The 19,767-nt window shown below is 36.9% G+C and overlaps 1 protein-coding gene across 6 annotated transcripts in view; it reads left to right on the top strand.

Moving 5' to 3' along the window:
- Positions 1 to 19,113, top strand: part of GIT2 (GIT ArfGAP 2) — a 34,693-nt gene extending 15,580 nt beyond the window's left edge. For 2 of the 6 annotated variants that reach the window (XM_062590589.1, XM_062590590.1), the window contains exons 15-20: positions 3,179 to 3,427; positions 4,863 to 4,952; positions 8,751 to 8,833; positions 8,954 to 9,136; positions 14,181 to 14,244; positions 15,780 to 19,113. In XM_062590589.1, the coding sequence (XP_062446573.1) occupies positions 3,179 to 3,427; positions 4,863 to 4,952; positions 8,751 to 8,833; positions 8,954 to 9,136; positions 14,181 to 14,244; positions 15,780 to 15,992 (882 nt within the window). In that variant the 3' untranslated portion in view covers positions 15,993 to 19,113. Of the gene's footprint in view, positions 1 to 3,178; positions 3,428 to 4,862; positions 4,953 to 8,750; positions 8,834 to 8,953; positions 9,137 to 14,180; positions 14,245 to 15,779 lie in introns of those variants that run through there. The other 4 variants (XM_062590592.1, XM_062590593.1, XM_062590594.1 and 1 more) reach the window with 4 other exon arrangements.
- The last annotated feature ends 654 nt before the right edge of the window (positions 19,114 to 19,767 follow it).

Genomic DNA, 19,767 nt, shown 5'->3' on the forward strand with positions numbered 1-19,767 from the left:
TTACTTGTTTGTTTGCATTCAAATCTGTGGGAAATAGAATGTAAAGAATATTGTGAATTGATTTTTTTTCCTTTTTTTTGTACAATATTCAGCATTTGGCAAACCCAGTTGCTGCTTTAAACTTTTAGTGTGGGTTTTGTCTAAACAAGGGTAAGGTAGAGGTATCTCACTTAGACTACAAAATACTATGTATATATAGTCTTATGGAAAGAACAGAGTGGTCATTTGTACTAATATATAAAATGTGAGCTCTGAAAACTGTTTTAGAAGTCAAACCTTCTAATCCTAATACAAGCAAGTCATATTGTCTCTGAAGGGCCAAAAATTAGTCCTTCATGTGCAAGCGAATAAGTCTTCATAAACATGATCATGATAGAAGCAAAGTATCAGGATGCATGTGTATGTTTAGCTTGAAGGAAACTGAGCTTTTAGGTTGCTACTAATACATAACTTTGGAAAAGATAAAACTACTGAAAATTAATATGCAAAAAGCCCATTCTATCATCGCTTGAGACATATACATCTTTTGTAGGCTATCATTTCTTGATTCTGGGAAATGACTACAGCCCTAGAATGGCTAGAGTGTGAGTGAAGTAAGATCGGCTACCAAACTATTCATAATTTGTTTCATATTTTGCCAGTAGTTGTAATAAATGGGTGTAAAGATAGATAAGCTAGTCATTTTTTTCCTCCATGGGGTAAGGAAGGAGTTTTGTCTCCATTGAGTTCACTGTTCTGTCTGTCCTACTAGCTGAGAAAGGGCTGGCTATTTTCTCAAAGAGATTCTCCTCACTAATATTAGAAATTCTGTTTTCTAGGTAATTACAAGGCTGCAAGAATTCTAACTGCAGCTATAAAAAACTTCCCTGTACAGAAAACTTGCTTAGGAGTCTTCAAGTTTTGCTATTGTAGAGATGAACTTGTGTGTTGAGAGTTACTTTAGCACAAGCCAAGAGTATGAATCATCTCTCCCCACTCCCCATTGGTTTGGAGCAAAGAGACTGATACTTTGGAGAGTGATGGGCGCTGTTAAGCTGTTAGCATCTAAGGCCAAGCTAAGTTAGCAAATGCAAGTATCCTCATATGTTCAGCAGCATCCTTCTGTTGCAACTGTTAGCCTTTGAGATCTGTTGGATTGAAAAATAGAGGAACATAAGACATCTCAGGCTTTTTTCTGTGGTATTTTAACAGCTTGTACTGCTTAGTCATTTTTCTGCATCAATTGATACACTTTTTCACTTATATTAAGCTTTTTTGGATAGACTTGATCTTTTTCAGGGGAAAAAAAAAGATTCATAAGACCTATGGATTAATGAGACTTTTTAGTGTATGCATTTATGTGGTATAACAGAAAAGCGATCATTGCTCTTCTGCAGTAGAATATATTTTAAAAGACATCACAGCTGTGGCTCACTAATTTTGAAGATCGGTTGCACTAGTTTTATGTCCTGGTGATGTAGATAGTTGTTGGACTTCTCTAACTTAGTTTTTAATTGTGAAGAATAGATACAGCAATGCTCTATCACAGAAGGAAGAAAGGAGAACAGCTCTATTAGCTGTATAAGGCTACTGGGAACTTCACTACACAGTGGAAGTTCTCTCGTGGCTGTTCGGGGTGAGACACCGATGTACTGCTTCAGCAATTCTAAAACTATAGACTTCATTCAGGAGTCTAGGTCTTGGGGGTTTTCTTAGTATTTTTCTTTTTTTAATATTTTATTTTCTAAGCACAGAGCTTAGAAGTTCATAAGCTAAAAATTCTGTGCATTTTACACATCACCTCATTAGCTAACTATGTACCTCATCTTTTGCATGCCAATTACTTGAGAAAGATGCTAATTAAAGAAAAGGCAAAGCTACACTTGATGCATGCCACTTACAAATAGATTCTTCCTAAATAAAAATGAAAATACTTTAATGGACTTCTAATGAAAAAAAAACCCTTTTTATGCTTGCATATTTGTTTATGTACATAGCGATGATAAGGAGATTGGTGTGGGATTTACATTAGCTGTCACCTGAAATTCAACCAAAAAGGTTTATAAAATGTGATGGAAGATAGAAAAAAGGAAACTGCAAAGTTGACCTATTTAATTGCCCTGATATTAAACTTTAAAGAAATAGCTTGGCTCTTGGCTGGTCCTTGAATTTTAATAATAGAAATCTTAATACGCAGTGCATCTTACGTGAGTCTTAATACACAGTACATCTTACTACAGAGTACACAAAAAGAATGTGTGAAAAGCATAAATTATCTTGTTAAAGTCTGTACGCTCAATTTAGAGTTCTGGAAAGTGCTCCAGGCAAAATAAATTATTTTGGTGGAGATAATGTTCTTGAAAGTTCATATGATGCAAAGTAAATGCAAGTAATAAATGTACAATTTCCAGATAAAAGGCCATCAGCTGTTTGAAATGTACTCAATATATTGTTGGAGAATTGCTGGTACAGAAGTACTTTTTACATCTATTCTTTATGATGTGTTAATATAGCAAACTTATTCTGAGTAACTCCATATAAAAACTAGAATTTTTGCATTTTTACTGTCCATCAAACATATATAATAAAAAGCTAAAATTAGTTCTTGTTGGCTTTGTAGAAAGCAGTAGCTGATACTTTATTTTCATAAGCTACTCTCTCTTCTTGCTTTGCAGAGCAAGCTCTAGTTTTCTTTGTGCTGCCTCTGGTATCTGTGCTATAATTTTGGCATTTGCGAACTTCATAGATCTTACAGTCCATGGACCTTAAAGTCCTCTTTTAAGTTCTTGTAGTGACTGCTAAAATGGATTACTTCCCTTAAAAAATTATTCTGTTGGCAAGCCCTCCCCACATTTACCTCCCCAGCCAACATCATTGTATTACATGATTCACGTGCAAGTACAATTAGGCTGGAAGAAATTGATGTGTACTTTTAACTGCAACAGTTTTAAGGTCCAACTTGGCTTGCATCCCCCCAAAAAATGCTGCAAATCAGCATGTAAATATTTACCAGATCTGAAACATGGATGTTTCTATGCTTATAGTAAGCAAATCAAGTAGTTTCTGAAAAAGAAATCCAACACCAGCTACTGGTAGCTGGATTACTAGTAAAGCTGACAAGCGTGTACCTGTATATTCAGTTTGCTTTTGACGCTTGGTATTAGGAAAACAAAGTCCCACTGCTAAACATTTCTTTCAGCTTCAAACGCTACAGAGTGAAAATACCAACCTCAGAAGACAGGCCACAACCAATATATATCAGGTCCAAACTGGTTCTGAATACACAGACCCTACCAACAATTCTTCTTTAAAGCGACGACCATCTGCACGGGGTAGCAGACCCATGTCTATGTATGAGACTGGATCAGGTCAGAAACCCTACCTCCCCATGGGAGAGGTCACATACCCAGAAGAAAGCATAACAAGACTACAGCCTTTCCCTCCACATGTAAGTAAAATTGCTGATGCTTCTGCATTTCTCCTTATGTTCAGCTTTTCTGTCTATTCCAACTGTGCTTATATACTGGTGCTTCTCAATTATCTGCTTCTTAGTAAATTTGAACGGTAAGAATTGTTAATGTTTGCTGTATTAACATGTCTGCAGGAGCTTGATGTGTTGAAAAATAAAAGCTATAACAATTCCTGAATATATAAATTGGAGCTTTTGGCTTCTGCTCAGCTCTTTCTTTTAACCACAGTGTATTTGCCCAGTACCTATGTGTGAATGTCTCAAAATCAGGAGGGGGCAGGGAGGGGAGTAGTATTTCAAGCAGGTAGGTATAGTTCTTGGGTTTCTTTCATGAGATACATGGGCATGTGCCTATTTGTGGAACTTTAGAACCTCCTTTCAAAAACAAAGTAAAATTGAAGATAACTTTTTTCATTAGGCACCACTTTCTTATTCTGAGTTTGTGAAACCTGAGGCTGAAGACAGTTTAGACCTGTTAGTTGAACAGATTCTTCTGGATCAGCGTTTTTCTGTATGATGTACTAATGGGGGAGAGACAGATTGAATCAGCCACAAGGATTCTGCACTGAGGTGCTCACACTGTAGATAAGTGACCCAACATGCATTAGTGCTTATTAAAGTTAATTTTTGTGGCAACTTTTTAAATTGCTTTGTTAGAAAGAATATGTGACTATTTCCTGCAAGCGTATATTTAGCATTTGGGGATTTGTTTCAGTGTGTTCTCTGTTGGTAGCACTATCTTGTAGTCTCCTGCCACATGAACATTTAAGCCCTTTAAAACATACTTAGAAGTTACCACTTTGCCTAGCATAGGGGATAGCAAATATACCATGAACATCCCAAAGAGGACAATGAGTACCAATAGCAGTAACGCACCAAGGAATTGATGCAGAAATCTCTCTCTTTTTTTTTTTTTTTTTCCTTCAGTTGAATTAATAAGAACTCTAAATGAAATCCCTATCGTTCTAAATGAAGTTGGCATGTCAACATAAAGGCAGTTCTGGCAGCAAGAAGTATAAGAATTCTTTTTTATGTGGCAATGTAGGCAAAACATGATTGCACTTTGTATAGGTCTTTTACATTTCTCATTTGATTTTAAATTTTGATCGTTAGTAGTAGTAGTACTAAAGCATTGATTTGTTCTGTGGAGATTGGTTAATTTGTTGTTATGTGAATGTGTTTTTTTTCCCTGTGGAATTTGGCACCTCTAGAATATTACAATCAGTGTTACAATAATAATGAAGTCAATTGTGTTTTGAAGGAATTAAGTCCACTCAAGCTCAGACAAATTCTCAATATCATTCTTGCTTTATGTCATCTCCTTGATTTTAAGAATGTTCCTTTATTTCACTTCAGAGTTATTTGTGTTTTGTTTTTGGTTTTCCCGAGTGTTTTTTTTCTTTCCCATTTTTAGATCGGGAGGAGTGCGTTTGTGACCTCCTCTTCATCTCTACCTTCCTTCCCCTCCACGCTTTCCTGGTCAAGGGATGAAAGCACACGAAGGGTTAAGTACCTTCCCAATTAGTCTTTTACCTGGAGGAGGTGGCAATCATCCAAAAACCCCTTATGCCTCTTATCCTTTCTTCTTTATGCTAACTAGCCTTCATGCCTGCATGAAGCAGCATTTCATCATTTCAGTTTCTTCTGCCACATACTCTGGATACTTGCCTCTTTCTAACTTCACAGCAGCTAAAATGTTGAGCATTTTAACACCATGCACAAAGTTGCTCCAAATCACCTGTTCAACTGCGTAACACTGAAAACAATCAGAAGGCAAGCTGGTTGCTGTTTAAAAAGTAATTTGGTAGGCACTTTACTCTTGTTTCATAAGCCAATATATAACTTTTCCTACTGACTAAAATGCATTGCATGAGGCACAGGTATGCTCACTGGGTTCTAGCTTTAAAGCCTGCTTTCTTTGGGGGCTGTCAGTTTGCATCCAATCCAGAATGGTACTGATTGACAGTTTGTCTTACAGATGTTCATTAGTTTGTTTGAAGTGAATTCTTCAAGCGTCCAAACGGATAACTATTTGGATTGCTCACCAGTTTGTTTAATATCAGCTAGCCTGCTTTTTGCTTATCTTGACAGACAAAAGACTGAAAGGGCATGGAAATTGCTTTTAGCAAGGCTCCTTTCAGGTTGAAATTGAAGACATTGTGAAAGTGCATAAAGAAAGTTCATATTGGTGTTCCATGAGGATCTGCAAAACTTTATTCTTCAAGTCTTTGTTGGACACTGTATTGACTTTAGGAAGAAAAATTGCTGTGTTATGGGGAAACATTAAGGACATGCTCTACGGTCATGTTAGCTCAAAGACACTGTTGCAGCATCATACATGAGCTTTAGCTGTTTAAAGAAGCATTTTATAAACGTTCCCTTTTTTTGTAGTGGGACATTTAAATCTAGTCTTATTCAAATTCATATACTAGAAGCAAGCATAAAATAACACCTCATGAAAGGACAAATTTAGTGTAGCTAGCAAGATAAACAGTTTGCTAGACCAATCTGTTTGTGACAGCCAGCTTATTAGTTGACTACATTTTGTTTGGGATCCTAAAAATAATTATACGTTACATATTCAGAAGAACGCAAAAGCCTATTACAATTGCAACTGTAGAATAACTTCTGGTTTTGGCTATGGAAGAACTATGACTGTAATGGATTTGGAGTAGGCACAGTTTAGTGTGTCACAGACAGATGAATTTTTGAGATGAACAACCGATAGCTTTTGATACTGCTGTTTGACCAACTTGGAATACCAGCTTGCACTGTTGCAGAAAGTACCCCTCAATCATCAGAGTGAGTTGATTGCATTTTGAGGACTCTTATGACTAAACATCTTTAACTGAAGCAAGCATTGATACAAGATTCTTTGGGGTGTTCTTAGATTTTTATGGCTCACTTCATACAAAATTATGAGTAGCTTATACCTGTTTTGTTGTAGTATACGTTAAAAATTTAAACTTTGCTTATTTTGCACTAAAACAAGGCATTCCCAAGGGCAAATGTGAGGGAGAAAAATATTCTTATCTCTTTGCAAGACTTAACTAATTTTGAAAAGATCTTTAAGAAAAGTTCTCCCTTTTAATCTTAATATAATGAAATTGCTACTGAGAATGAGAATTCTGTTTCTTTGACATTGCAGGGTCTCTAATCAAATTTTACTGTATAATAGAGATCTTTTCAAAGCCAGTCTGCAGGTTTAAATATTGGACAGTGATACGTCTGGCCTCGTTCCCTCAGCATAAAAACTCTTTTGTAATTCTTGTGTTTAATTTGACTGTATACTGTTCAGAGACATCAATTTAGAAAATACTAGATTTACAAGGAGTGCTAGATAATAACAATTTTAAGTGAATGTCCTTCTGCTTAGTCAAATGAAAATCTGGATTTGCCTACAGCTCATGGTATCAATACTATGTTTTTAAACTACAATGGAACCTAGAAATTTGTTGAGAGATTTTTTTTTTCAAGCATACACTGACTTTGCTCTATCAAAATCCTGTTTTCTTAGTTCATTGTTATATTTCTATTTTTGACCATAACATATAGCATTGCCACTCATCATACTGTTCTCCATTATACATCTGGGAGAAGGGAAAGGTCAGAACCTGCATGTAATAGTTTTGCATCTTTGCTGTTTATCTGTCATTTTTTACGATTTGTCTTTATTTGCTGTCTTGAGAAATGATTCAAAAAATACAACTCTTCTTCATCTGTGCAAAGTAACTTCAAAATGGATGGAAAGTGCTCATGTTGCAAGTGCTTCAGACCAAAGATCTGGGTTTTGGTGGGGGGGTGTATTTTTTTCCCTTTTTTTTAATGTTAAATGAGTGAATAACAAATGAAGTGGGCCTTAACAAACGAAAAATGCTTCCTATTCACATTCCTCATCTTTCCTCATGACAAAAATGTTACCCTGACTGTATATGTCAGGGATGCTAATTGAAGACATCCTTTACAAACTAATGCTTGAGATTCCCTTGACCTTTACTTCAGAATTTTTGTAAAGCTCGAAGGGTAGTTCTTCAGCTGGGATCGCAGAAGACCCTGTTAGGTGAGCAGTGCTGTTTATGAATAAGGCTGTAGCTGCTGTGATGCCAGAACTTACTAGGCTTAATAGAGGGACCTGTATGTAGAGTGATACCAACATTCTGTACTTGCTGTACGAGCTGTAGTAGGCACTTGAGATGAGCTTTCTAATTTAAAGATTAGAGCAGACAGGTATGTGGTGATCCCTGGTCTGGTCTAGCATGGGAATGTGCCTCCAAAGGTCTGGAACTGAAAATTGATGTGAATTCTGGAGAAGAGCCTAACAGTAGGTATCCATCGCATAAGCCTTTAGGGTGTATTGCAAGGGTATAAACTATACAAGGAGGCCTGCCGAGGTTAGAGAAGGGAGGCTAGCACTACCTGGAACAGCTTGCTTAGCATCGCTAAAGAGAATGCTTGCCAACAGGGCCAGGAGGCAGTGTGCTGGGATCTGCAGTGTGCTGTCCTTGAGCTGTCAGGACTAAGAATGCTCACTTGTGTTAACAGCTCTCTGAGGGGGGGGGGGGGAAGTCATGATAAAGGTAATTTAGAAAAAAATCAGCAGCATCACGCTCCTGCACATGGGTCAGATGCTTTACTGGGAAGTGTAGAACTGGTCTGCTGAGGATTTTGAGGTAATTAATTCTCTAATGTGCTTCTGAAAAAGCGTAATTGCTCAGGTGCATGGAACTGGGTGGCATGCTGGTTCCACATGCAGTCACTAGGTCACTGTATTATTGCCTCTTTTGAAAGTCAGGTGAAAGGGAGAGCAGGAGAACTCTGGTGCTCATATGGCAGGTTCTGTGAAAGCTTAAGGACTCTGTTTTCAGAACTGCTGATGAAAGCCTGGAAAAATGTATTCTCTAATACAGATCTGATTTGTACTTTAGGGAAGACTTTCTCATTAAAGAGGTAATATTTAACTAGGGAGCTAATGAATTTCTTGTTTTAGAAGAAGAGAATGGCCTTTGGTATCACATTCATTTCAGCGCCGCTGTTGTATGTTTGCTGTCAGCATACTAAGCATCAGAGTCTATTGGGTAAAAACAAGAAAAAAAAATACCAGCTGAAGCAACAGTTGTTGGAAGTGTGTGGCTGAGTAACCAAGAATTGAGCAGTGAATAATGATAGGAATAGACTGAGAATGAAAAATAAGACTGGTACAGAAACTTTTATGCAAAAGAACAAACCAATGTACATAGAACGTATCACTTAAAATGAGCTTTATTTTAAGCACAGTACTTAAGTGAATCTTCATTTGTTGTAGGCATCGAAGTTAGAAAAGCAGAATAGCGTGCCTGAAAGTGACTATGATAATCCCACCACCAGTTTGGAGCTGGATGAGACAGGGTAGGTCCGATGACACATGAACTAATGCTTCCATCTTTGTGGTATCAAAAAATACAGAATTATTTAAGCAATAATAAAATTCTGTACCACAGTGAAAATGTTAATAATATTCTTTTCCAGGTCAGGTAGAAAAGGAAGGCAGAGGAGCATCATTTGGCAGGGGGAAGGGTCTATTCCTGAAGATACTGATACAGCCCCCAGTTCCAGTTTGCCCAGTACAGAAGATGTGATTCGAAAGACTGAACAGATCACTAAAAATATTCAGGAGCTATTGCGGGCAGCACAGGAGAACAAGCATGACAGGTACGTGATGAATTCCTTAGAAGTTCTGGAGTTTATGAGAAAATAGAAAAAAGCATTTTTAAGTGTTTTCAAAAGTACAAACAATATCACATATATTTATGCCTGGAGATACTAATTTCATGCATATGAAATGTGTAGGTCCCTGGTGCTTTTTTGGGGTATATTGGGACTAGTACTGCGGGGTGGATGCAGGGGAGAGTGAACAGGCACAGTCTGTGGAAACAGCACCTACCTGTCTGAAAAAACACTGCAGTTCTCTGGAAATAGACTATGACTGGAGCACTGGCTACTGCTGCCCTGCTAGGAAGTAGTACAGGGATGAGAGAGCACTGGGAAGCAGGACTCTTGCAAAAGACTTGCTGCAAAATGCAAGCCTGTAGTGCAAGTCTTTAAGATTCAAGTCAAATGAGTATTGCAGAGAACTTGGTATGAGCAGAATTTCTCTCAAATCCTCAGAGTGCAGTTGCTTTAGGTAAGAATACCCAAAAGAAATGTGGTTGTAATACTGAGTCTTCAGTAATTTAGCCTTCATACTGAAATACTACTTTTCATTCTGGCTACATTTATGTTATTGCTGATCCGCTGTCATGATGACTCTTGTCTTCTATTGGTGGTAGGGTTTGGGGGTAGGTCCTTTTTTGGAAGGAAAAGTAGTGTGCAAACAAAAGCTGTTTTGAACTGTTAGGTTTAGACAAATCAGAGAGAACTTGATCAGTAGGTAACTGTTCATGAGTACATCAGTTAAAACTCAGCTTGAGCTTCCTCATATAATCTGTAACCAAACCTAACAGTTAATTTTGCTGAATAGCCATGAGCAAGTGCTAGTGATACTGTCACTTCCTAATCATCAAATATTCTTCTACATGGCTTTTAAAAAGACTATAAGTAGTAGTTATGTCTTCCTATGTATGAATGTATTTTAATTCTGAACAGTTTTGGTCTCCAGAAAGCTTGCAGGATAACATCTGAACTGTTGTTCCTCTTTCTGATCCCCAAAGCTGTACAATTCTTTGCCTGTTAAAAGTGGCTGGTGGTTTTTGTTAAACTTTTATTTCCTGCATTATTGAGAAAAAATGGACAACAATGGGACTATTTTGTTCCAGTTTTTTTTCCATTCTTGTACTCTTCTATTTTTAGCAGGCACAGTACACGACCTCTTGTTCTGACACTGAATGGAGAACTCTAAAGTGTGTTTCTGATAAGCTCATTGCCCTTGTCCATGGCTTTTTCACTGACGTCCTTTGATGCTTGCTTGCTTGTTCCTCTAAGATCATAATGAGAAACAATAGTAAGAGAAGTTTCAAATGAGTTTGTTTATGTATGTCACCATTTATGGAATTCAAATTAAAAAATAAATCATAGAAAGAAGCAATGCAGCATAACTAAGATTTTCCTGTTGAATTGACTAGATTGTTTAAACAACCTGTTATGTTCTTTTTGGTTTTTTTTTCTCTTCTGTGCCATGAGTAGTGTGTGTTGTTTGCCAGTATTTAAATGACTATAGACCTACAGAACACTGAGCTGTGAAACTATAGTTCTTTGTTTTCTTAATCCTTGGCTTTGTCTCAGTGGGCCAAGAATTACATAGCATGCATGGAGCATACTAGACAGAATGAGTTAGTTCATTCCACCATTCTCCTTTAGCTTCTTTTGCAAAAGAAGATATTCGGGACTGTAGGGACTTGGCTTCCAAATTTGTGTTGGGAATGTTATAGATGAAAGTGACATGCTACATAGATAATTGGACAGTAATAGATGATATTCTTGCATCATTTTATTAATAAAACGCCTTCTTCCTTTTTTTTTCTCACTTTTTTTCTTCCTTTTTCTGTGTTCAACTGGCCAAGTAGACCATTAGAGCGTGCAGGCATGCTCAAGCTCAGACATAGCCTCGGCTGTTTCAGTACGCTGGTTCCCTGGGCTGAGAGAGCTCCCCTGCAGCCTTTGACCATCCAGCAGCCTGATCCTACCTCCTGGTACTCTGGCCTCTGTCCCTGCCTTCCAGGCACAGTGTCCTTTCTCTTTCTCTCTGCTGCCTCTTTCCCTCAAGCACCATCTGCACAGGGGTCATTGAAGGCTATGCATGAAATGCTTTGAGCGATAAAGAAATTGCGGATAGCAAGTAGAGAGAATTGTGAACCTGTAAGAGTATCCATCCAGTTGAAGCTCCTAGTGTTGATTTACTGGGGAACAGAATCGTAGCTTAGAAATTGCAACTGCCTCTAGTTTAAGAAATTCTCCTGACTCCATTCTGTTTATTGTCTATCAAAATAAGTTATGATAACTAATAGCAAATACGTTGTTGCTGGTTTTGATACTGTTGCAAAATAGCAGAATTTTTATCATCCCCAACATGCAACATTCAAACCTTACAGTGTAGGCCTTTAAATGTTTGTATAGCTAGCATGTTAAACAAGAAGATAGTATCTATCTTGGATCATTGAAGAAAGGCTTATATGTAAAATGGTTCTACCAGTGTCTTTCACCTTGAGAAAAATGTTGTTTATTAATGCCTAAAATACAGCCAAATTTAAACATTTTTTAAAAGAGAACTTTTTTAGTTCTAATTCCAAACACTGTTGCCCATGATAAATAGCAAAAGCAGAGGAAGAGGTTACATCAAGTCTTCAGTTATTGTTAATGATGGGTTCTTGTTTTCTTCCAAGCTATCACTACTTGAATATCTTCCTAATGTCTTACTGAAATGTGTGTAAACTTAGCAAATGTGTCAGCTTATTTAATGAATATACAGTATATAGACTAAAATAATGCCATTCCTCTGAGACACGCTAAAACTTGGCAGCAAACCCAGAGAACTAGAGAATATTTATGAAATATGCATCTCTAATACAAGTTCTCTTTCATTCAAGTAATTCTTACAGCTTTTTCTGCACTGTTACGGAGGGTTTAACCAGCAAACAAGCTTTTATGTGAGTTAAAGTACTGTTAAGTGTGGCTTACAGGGAGCAAATTGTTAATGCAATAGCAGAATGGGAATTACAGTGAACTTGAAGTATAAAGAGGCTTTCATCCACTTTTAGTTATTTGAAAGAACTCATGATTTGAGACATACGGAAATACTCCCTTTTAAAAAGCAATTTTTCCTGCATCACCCAAATGACCCCAGTGTGTTAATTCTTTCTCAGTGCATTTGTAACTGATGTATTTTTGTACCTTTGGTATTGCAAGATAACTGCGTATCATTTGATTGTGGGTTTGTTTTTTTTTCTTTTTTCTTCTTCTTCTTTTTTTTTTTTTTTTTTTTTTTTTTTGCTTGAAGGCGCTGATGTGTCATAAAGCTGAATATTTTTCTGACATGCTACGCTTTGTGATTTTTACCTTAAGATTGCACTGTGTTAACTAACTTACAATGTTGAAGTCGAGTCTTAAAAGCATAAAAAATGAATCTTTTGAAATTAGACTTTTGATGGAGTGCTTCGCAAAAGCTTATGGTCAGTAGTTTTAAGATATATTTTGAATAGACCAATTTTCATTTGGTATATAATTAAGAAGTGAAATCTATGAGGACTAATAGAATCTGTAGTAGTTTTATTAGTTATCACTTACTAACTCAATAGGATTACTGAAAATTTGGCCTAAAATGTATATACTGTGAAAATAGTCCATATTTTGGAGATGCAGGTATTTGTAAGCTGCTGTATGAGCATTGTTTTTTTATTATGTTTAAATTCATCAGAGAAGACAGCTTGGCTTTGTTCAGTTACCTTTATATGATGTTTTACCTTTAGATAAACTTTACCAAAAAAGCAAGGTTGAATTCTGTATTAGAAGCTTTGCATACACCATTCTCAGTAGGTGTCCTGCCTTCTGATTTGTGAAAGGGAAAAAGGGGAGCTACATGCATAAGGCTGTATTCCTGACTTAAAGTGAAAATGGAGTCATACAGGTATGGAAATGAATGTTCTTGGAACTGAGGTGTGTCCTTAGGCTGCATCTCTGCAACAAGCTAAAGAATGCTTTTAAGTCCAGCTATTGACCACAGAGAAACACATTTCTTAGAGATATCATTCGAAGTTTGGTAGAGAAATGATGGGTTAAAAGCTTACAGAGGTCAGACTTCAAATCCTGCTGCCAAGTGTTTGGAATATAGTTTTTTGGATTTATACTTTTTTTTGGTAACATAATATAAAGAGAAGTATTTTTGTAAAGATTTCTGCTTTGTAACTTACCATAGAAAATAAGTGCAGGAAAGTTTTCTGTATTGCTTCAGAGGGATAGACAAGACAGTCTTAAAAATATCTACCCTTGAGTCTTTAAATACTATTGTTAATTGTTTGGATGGCAAAAAATCAGCTCTGAAACATAAAATCATTTGAAACACCTTTGGTTTCTTTAGCCCCTTTTCAGATGTTACAGGGTATTTTTAGTTGCATAGATCCTTAACAGTCTAAATACTTTTTTGCAGAAAGTTGCTTTGTTCCTAAGTACCTCTCTATCGCCATATTTTGTATAAATGTCTTCAAACTGCAGAATCTTACTTTACTTTGTGCCTGACTTACATGAATCAGTTTACTTGTGCATGCTGTCATATACATAATAATTATGTTGATCCTACATAGACTGAATAGAACAACCTGAGTAACTTTCTGCAGCTATTTAGAGACAAATTGTAGCATCTGAATCATTTTTAAGAAATGCCAGTGTATGAATTAATGTGCAGTTAGTATTTGTAGACATGTAATGTGTTTCCATAACTGAGTATAAATGGAAACTTTTTTTCTGACAATATTTGGTATAATAGGTGTGGATGGTCATCCATTCAAAGAAACTGTGATCAAAGACAAATCCAAAATTGAATAAATATTTATTAAGTTCTCTTTTTTTCTGAAGTCACACAGTATGGGTATATACAAACTTGAGCTGCAATGTACAAGGGAATGTTTACGGTGAAGCTTAGTGTCTCCTCCTTAATGTGTTTAAGTTTTTGTGACTTGGTTGCTTGAGGGAAATGGCCACTGACTAGTGAAATTGAAAAGGAGACAGAGTCTTTGCATGTAGAATAATATGTTGCATCCTTTTGCAGCTATATACCGTGCTCCGAGAGAATACATGTGGCAGTAACAGAAATGGCAGCCTTGTTTCCGAAAGTAAGTACCCTTTGACATTAAAACTAGCTTGGCCTCTTTCTTCTTTTTGTTAGTAAATTTTACTGCCATAAATAAAAGCCAAAACCAGAAGGTAGGAAGAAATGACTGGATATTTTTGTCAAATCTTACATCTTTGTATTTATTACCATGCTGATTGGAAGAAGTTAATCTGTGAATGCAGGCCCTAAAGCTGAAATCTCAAATTAAAAAAGTACATGCAGTTCCCCTAAAACTGAAGAATATTTGCATCTAGCTTAAGCAATCATGTGGTTACAGTGGAATTTTGTTACACTAATCAGTCCCAACCTTCCATTTTAATGCCATTGCTTGGATTTCTTATTGACATGTTCATTTAAGACTGTTAACAATCTACTGAAGCAACATGTTTCGCAGCAGATTTTAGTGAGTGAAATCTCCATAATTAACTTTCTGTATAGTCTTACCTACATTTGTGATTGCTGGGATGGATAGCTTTCTGTGGATAGATGGATAGATAAGGGGAAGGGGTTGTTTGAGATCAGACAAATTGCTCTTCAGTTTGAGGTTAGAATTATCTACAGTTAAAATGAATCTGTCCTGCTACAAAATAATTTGAATGACCATCTGATCTCAATCTCAAATGTTCTGGAATCTGAATCAGATTTTCTTCTTGCTTCAACACTACTGAAGATTCAGGTGTGTTCCTTTGTGACTCCCTTTGTGGCACAGTCACAGATTACACATCTGAATTTATTTCCCATATGAAAAGTATGTTTTCAGGCCTACCTGGAGACTGGTCACCAGAAAGCCCAGATGTATAAGAAGCTGTCACAATGGAAGAAGGAAGGGGTTAATGATACAAGGGAACAGCTCTTCAGCTGCTATAAAAATCGCTAGGGACCTCTATGACAAGTTGCACTCTCCGCTTGTTAATAGGAACTGACTGTTCGTAACTCACCAGTTGTGCAGCTGTTTTGTGTACATACACCCCTGCTGCAACTCTATAATAAACCCAATACAGGTTTCTAACAAAGAACTCTTGCATCAAGTTCTGCAAGTGCTGGTGACCTGAGGCAAGTAATGGGAATTGGCCTAGTCCAAAAGCAGTGTTTTCACATGTAAAATTGCCAGGAAAATCTCATGCTATTGGGCCCGTCTGGACTCCTTGTCTTGTACATGCTCTGTCCTGGCCTCCCTATCTCAGCCAGGATGTAGGTTGGGAAGCAGTAAATGGGAATTAGACAATTTGTTTGAATAACTTCCTAAATCAGAACGTTAAGCACTATTTGCTACGTGCTGCCTTACAGTAGTTTGATTCATCAGGGATGAAAGAGGAGAAATTCTGGGAACTTGTTTTATCCTCTCTTACGCCACATTTCTGATTGCAGTGATTGCTCATAATATCTCATACAGTTCAGAGAGAAGTCCCAGAAAGCATAGAGCCCTAGCAGTAGATGTCCTGTATTAAAGAACATTTGTTCACAACTACTGGCTAATTAGAAGTGGTCCTAAAATAGTTCATTCTGTCTACTTCAACTTTTATTTTCCCTTCTCAGAAACCCAAATCTGAACTGGTAAGGACTTCATTGCGTCTGCTGACATCTAGTGCCTACAGACTCCAGTCTGAATGCAAAAAAACCCTTCCTGTGGAGACCTGCCCTACGACAGACATCCAGCTGGTCACTCAGCAAGTTATCCAGTGTGCGTATGACATTGCCAAGGCTGCTAAACAACTGGTTACCATCACAACCAAAGAGAACAACAACTGAGTTGCACTTGATTTTTTTAGTCTTGTTTTTTTTTAAGGTTGAATTTCAAATACAGGTGTGGAACTATTCAAATTTTTACAAGAAAACTAAAGGGGCAAAAAGCTTTTTTTTTAATTCAGTATTATTTTTGCATGTTTTCTAACAATTTTAATGATTAATTTAACCCACTGCCTTATTTTGTGTCTGTTTTGCCAGTTTAGTTACAGATAATAGCATGTTGCAAATGGCCCTGGAGCGGATATCACATACCAACATTGTATCAAGCTCTTATAAGAGATTTCCTTCAGGCCATATTCTGCTTTCAGATATTTCTTACACAACTCCTATTGAGGTCAACTGCACATATCAGAGAGCAGAATCTTGCCGTTGCTCTGTACATCCTGGAGCCTCACTTGTAGTGAAACCAGGCTCTGAAGGCTCCAGGAGCAAAACTGCTAAATAGCAGGAAGTTTTGTAGTCCTCCTAATAAGAGAATGCAAACTGAGTATTATCTATTCCCATATCAACTGTTGTGCAATAATACTTTTTTAGTCTGCTGAAGCAATAGTAGTTGTGGGCATCCGAGCTTATTAAATGTAACTATACAAGGTCTTTCGTCACTTTATCTGTTTTGGAAGGAATTTAAAATTTAATAGTTATTTCTTTTAGTTGTCACTATGCCATTAATATATGTTTGATGTTACCTTTAGGGCATTAGTGGTTAAAATATTATCCTTTGTTTCTGATTTAGTAACTCTTTCTGAAGTTTCCTACAGAATTTTATTACCATCTTCAAGGCAAAATTTTGTTTGTAGCAGCATTGTTCAGTATCTCTTGGGAGGCAATTTTACTGAAGATCTCTGTGATAACTATGAAAAAAAAAAAGGAAATTAGAGAAGTGCCAGTTCAAAGGAAGCTATAAGCTATGTCTGCCAGAGTATATTGCCTTTGTACATCAGTGTATCCGGATGTGAAAAGATTTTATATCTAGGAACTTTCATGCAAGTTTTTCAAAATTTTACAAGCTACATATGGAATAACTCAAGGTCAGTCACCTGTCAGAAATGTAGACAGGTAACAAACATCAGTGTGTGTTTCATTTTTTCAATTACTAAATTCATGAAAATTTCAAAAAAATGTGTAAGTCCATACTTTCAAAAATGATAGTTCCTTAGGAGTCTAAATTCCGGGGAGAATCAGTGGTATGTTGCCTCCTAACTTGTCCCATCTGAAAGCTTGCTGTCACTTTCAAAGAGCCTGTCGTGTCAGGTTAACTGGTAGGCACTTAAAGCAGTGCTTTAGCTGAAAATGAAGCTTAAAAAAGAGACAGGTGTCACGTGTCAGTAGTTCATATGGGAAAGTGTTTTACCTTACCAGCTTGATCCTAGAGCTGTTTCAGTGATCTGATGGCAAACAGCAGAAGGATCATGACTGACAGATACAGTGCTGCGCTCTGTAGGGGGGCTACACAACAACAAGGATGGAAATTGATCTTATAATAATTTATCTGGTTGAATGTTTTGACAACTTTGCTCGCTTTGTTGCTCAGCAAGTGTTGTGGAATTCAGAGGAAAAAGATCTTGATTTAAGTGAAACAAGGGAACAGATGAGTTGTAGTCGGTTGCTTTTTCAAAGCAAAACCCCAGTTAATAGTATTGTGATACTTTTGATGCCGCGAGATTTCATAAATCCTGCATGTCATGCCTGTTTACATATAAATGTGGCAAAGCTTGTGAAATGTGAAAATTTCCACCAAATAGAAGACCTTTCCTTGTTATAAGTAATCTTACGACTCTTTCCTCTAGTTCCAAAAATTATAGGACCACAAACTGTATGTATATTGCTATATTCTCTGCCCTCTCTGTGTTAGCCAGCAGTATCTATGTAAGTGTCATCATATTGTGGTCTGTCTAAATATATGAATATTCAGCCAGTCTTCACAGAAATGCTTGATTCAGAAATGGCTATCTGCCATTCCACAAACAGGTCTAGCATATTCTAGCATTGTTCTTTAAGGCTTTCTGGTGAAAATCTGCCATGTGTAGGTTAACAAACAAGAGCTAAACTTCAGTGGTTCTTTCCTTTTAGCATCATACTTGTGTTTGTATGTACATACAAACATTGCCCAAGTGCCACAGTATTGTTGGATTCTTAAATGTTGTAAATAGCTGCATTTTTAAAGTATTTTAAGTTTGAGGGAAGAGGAATGGAGAGAGATTAGATGAAAATCTAGTCAATCCTCTTCAAAATCTGTCTTTTTCTTCCTGTACTTCTGAATCCTAGAACTGTTTCTAGATTTGCAGGAATGCAGGCAGGCTGGGATTAGAATTGTAGAAGACAAATATTTATAAAGCCTATTTCAGAATTATCAGTATATTTCATTACCAGTACATAATCTCCTTTTAAGATTTTTTTTTCTCTTGAATTGGCATAATTGAAAGGTAGAGTAATGGTATTTTTGAATCTCTCAGGACATCATTATATGCATTTCTTTAACATATCCTTACCTGATTTGCAGTTACAAGTTGTTTAAATTTGCCTCTGTGCCAAAACAAAAGCTAACTTTAATTGCAAGCCGTTGTTCTTGCTACACCACCAGCTACAGATTTTCTAAAATAATTTAAGGCCAACCTGCAGTCAGTTTCCCATTCTGTCACATAAACAACATTTCTGGTAAACTCCACCTTCTCTGGACAAATGCTTGCTCTAGATTGGTCATCATCACAGTTTATCATTGCTCCAGAGCCAGTTTGATGTGGGATATGAAATTTTCTTAGGTGTCAGTAGAGCAGAAGCATGGTCTGAGCAAACACGCATGTGCTTCATCAGGTCTTTTCATAAAAAGCAGATCCACAGGCAGAGTAGATCAAAACTATTGTGGAACTAAGAGAGTTGTATGTTAACCCTCAAGCTGTGTAGCACTGCAGGTCAGAGGATACTGCAATACCTGAAACAACAAAGGTGATTTTTATTTTATGATTTGATCTCTCTCTTTCCTGCCCCCCCCCCCCCGTCCTCTTGACAAAATGCTGCATAGGAAGTGAAAATGCCTTTTCACAAACTTGTATTTATCAGTGTCATTCTGGCTGTACATTCTGATTTAATCTTTTGTTTACTGTATTATTATAAAATGCTAAAATCCTTTGTGTGTAAAATTATTCTGGGTTATTTCGTGCTTGTTTTGTGAAGAAAAGATATTGAAAAAGCTCTATTAGTTAAGGTTACAATGCTAAAATAGCATGAATGTCTGTAACATGGCAATATGAGTTGCACAGATTTGAGTCTGCTTCACCAGGAGAAGTGCTTGGCCTGAGCTTAAGCTGCCGTTGCCCACGATGACATCAAGGAGTCAAGAGCAGTAGCTCTAAACCTCACACGCTCCTGTGGTTGCAGCAGTTTGCTTATATAATGAAATTAACAGTTGTTCAGCTTGCAATTAGTCATTATTTGTAAAAACAACAACAAAAAAATCCTTTATTGAAGTCTTCAACACAGTCTGAAGGGAAGTGAACTGACATGTTGAGAAGTACTGCCGCAGCATGCACTATCTGTCTCACTGATTTGCGATATATGTTATGAAGCAACGGCTGAACTTCTAGGGTACATACTGCTTTTCAGAGGTAGGAGTCTGACTTTAAATACAAAACACAACCCATAGTGGCTTAGAGTAAGCATTCTTTCATATTTTTACAACCAACTGCAAGTTGTATTTCCTTTGCTGTTATTCCCGTTGAATATTTTGACTCACCGTAGCATGTACTAAAATAAAACATCACAACTCCTGAACAGACAGTAA

This window comes from Rhea pennata, chromosome 17 (assembly GCF_028389875.1).
Source record: "Rhea pennata isolate bPtePen1 chromosome 17, bPtePen1.pri, whole genome shotgun sequence".
Taxonomy (NCBI): Eukaryota; Metazoa; Chordata; class Aves; order Rheiformes; family Rheidae; genus Rhea; species Rhea pennata.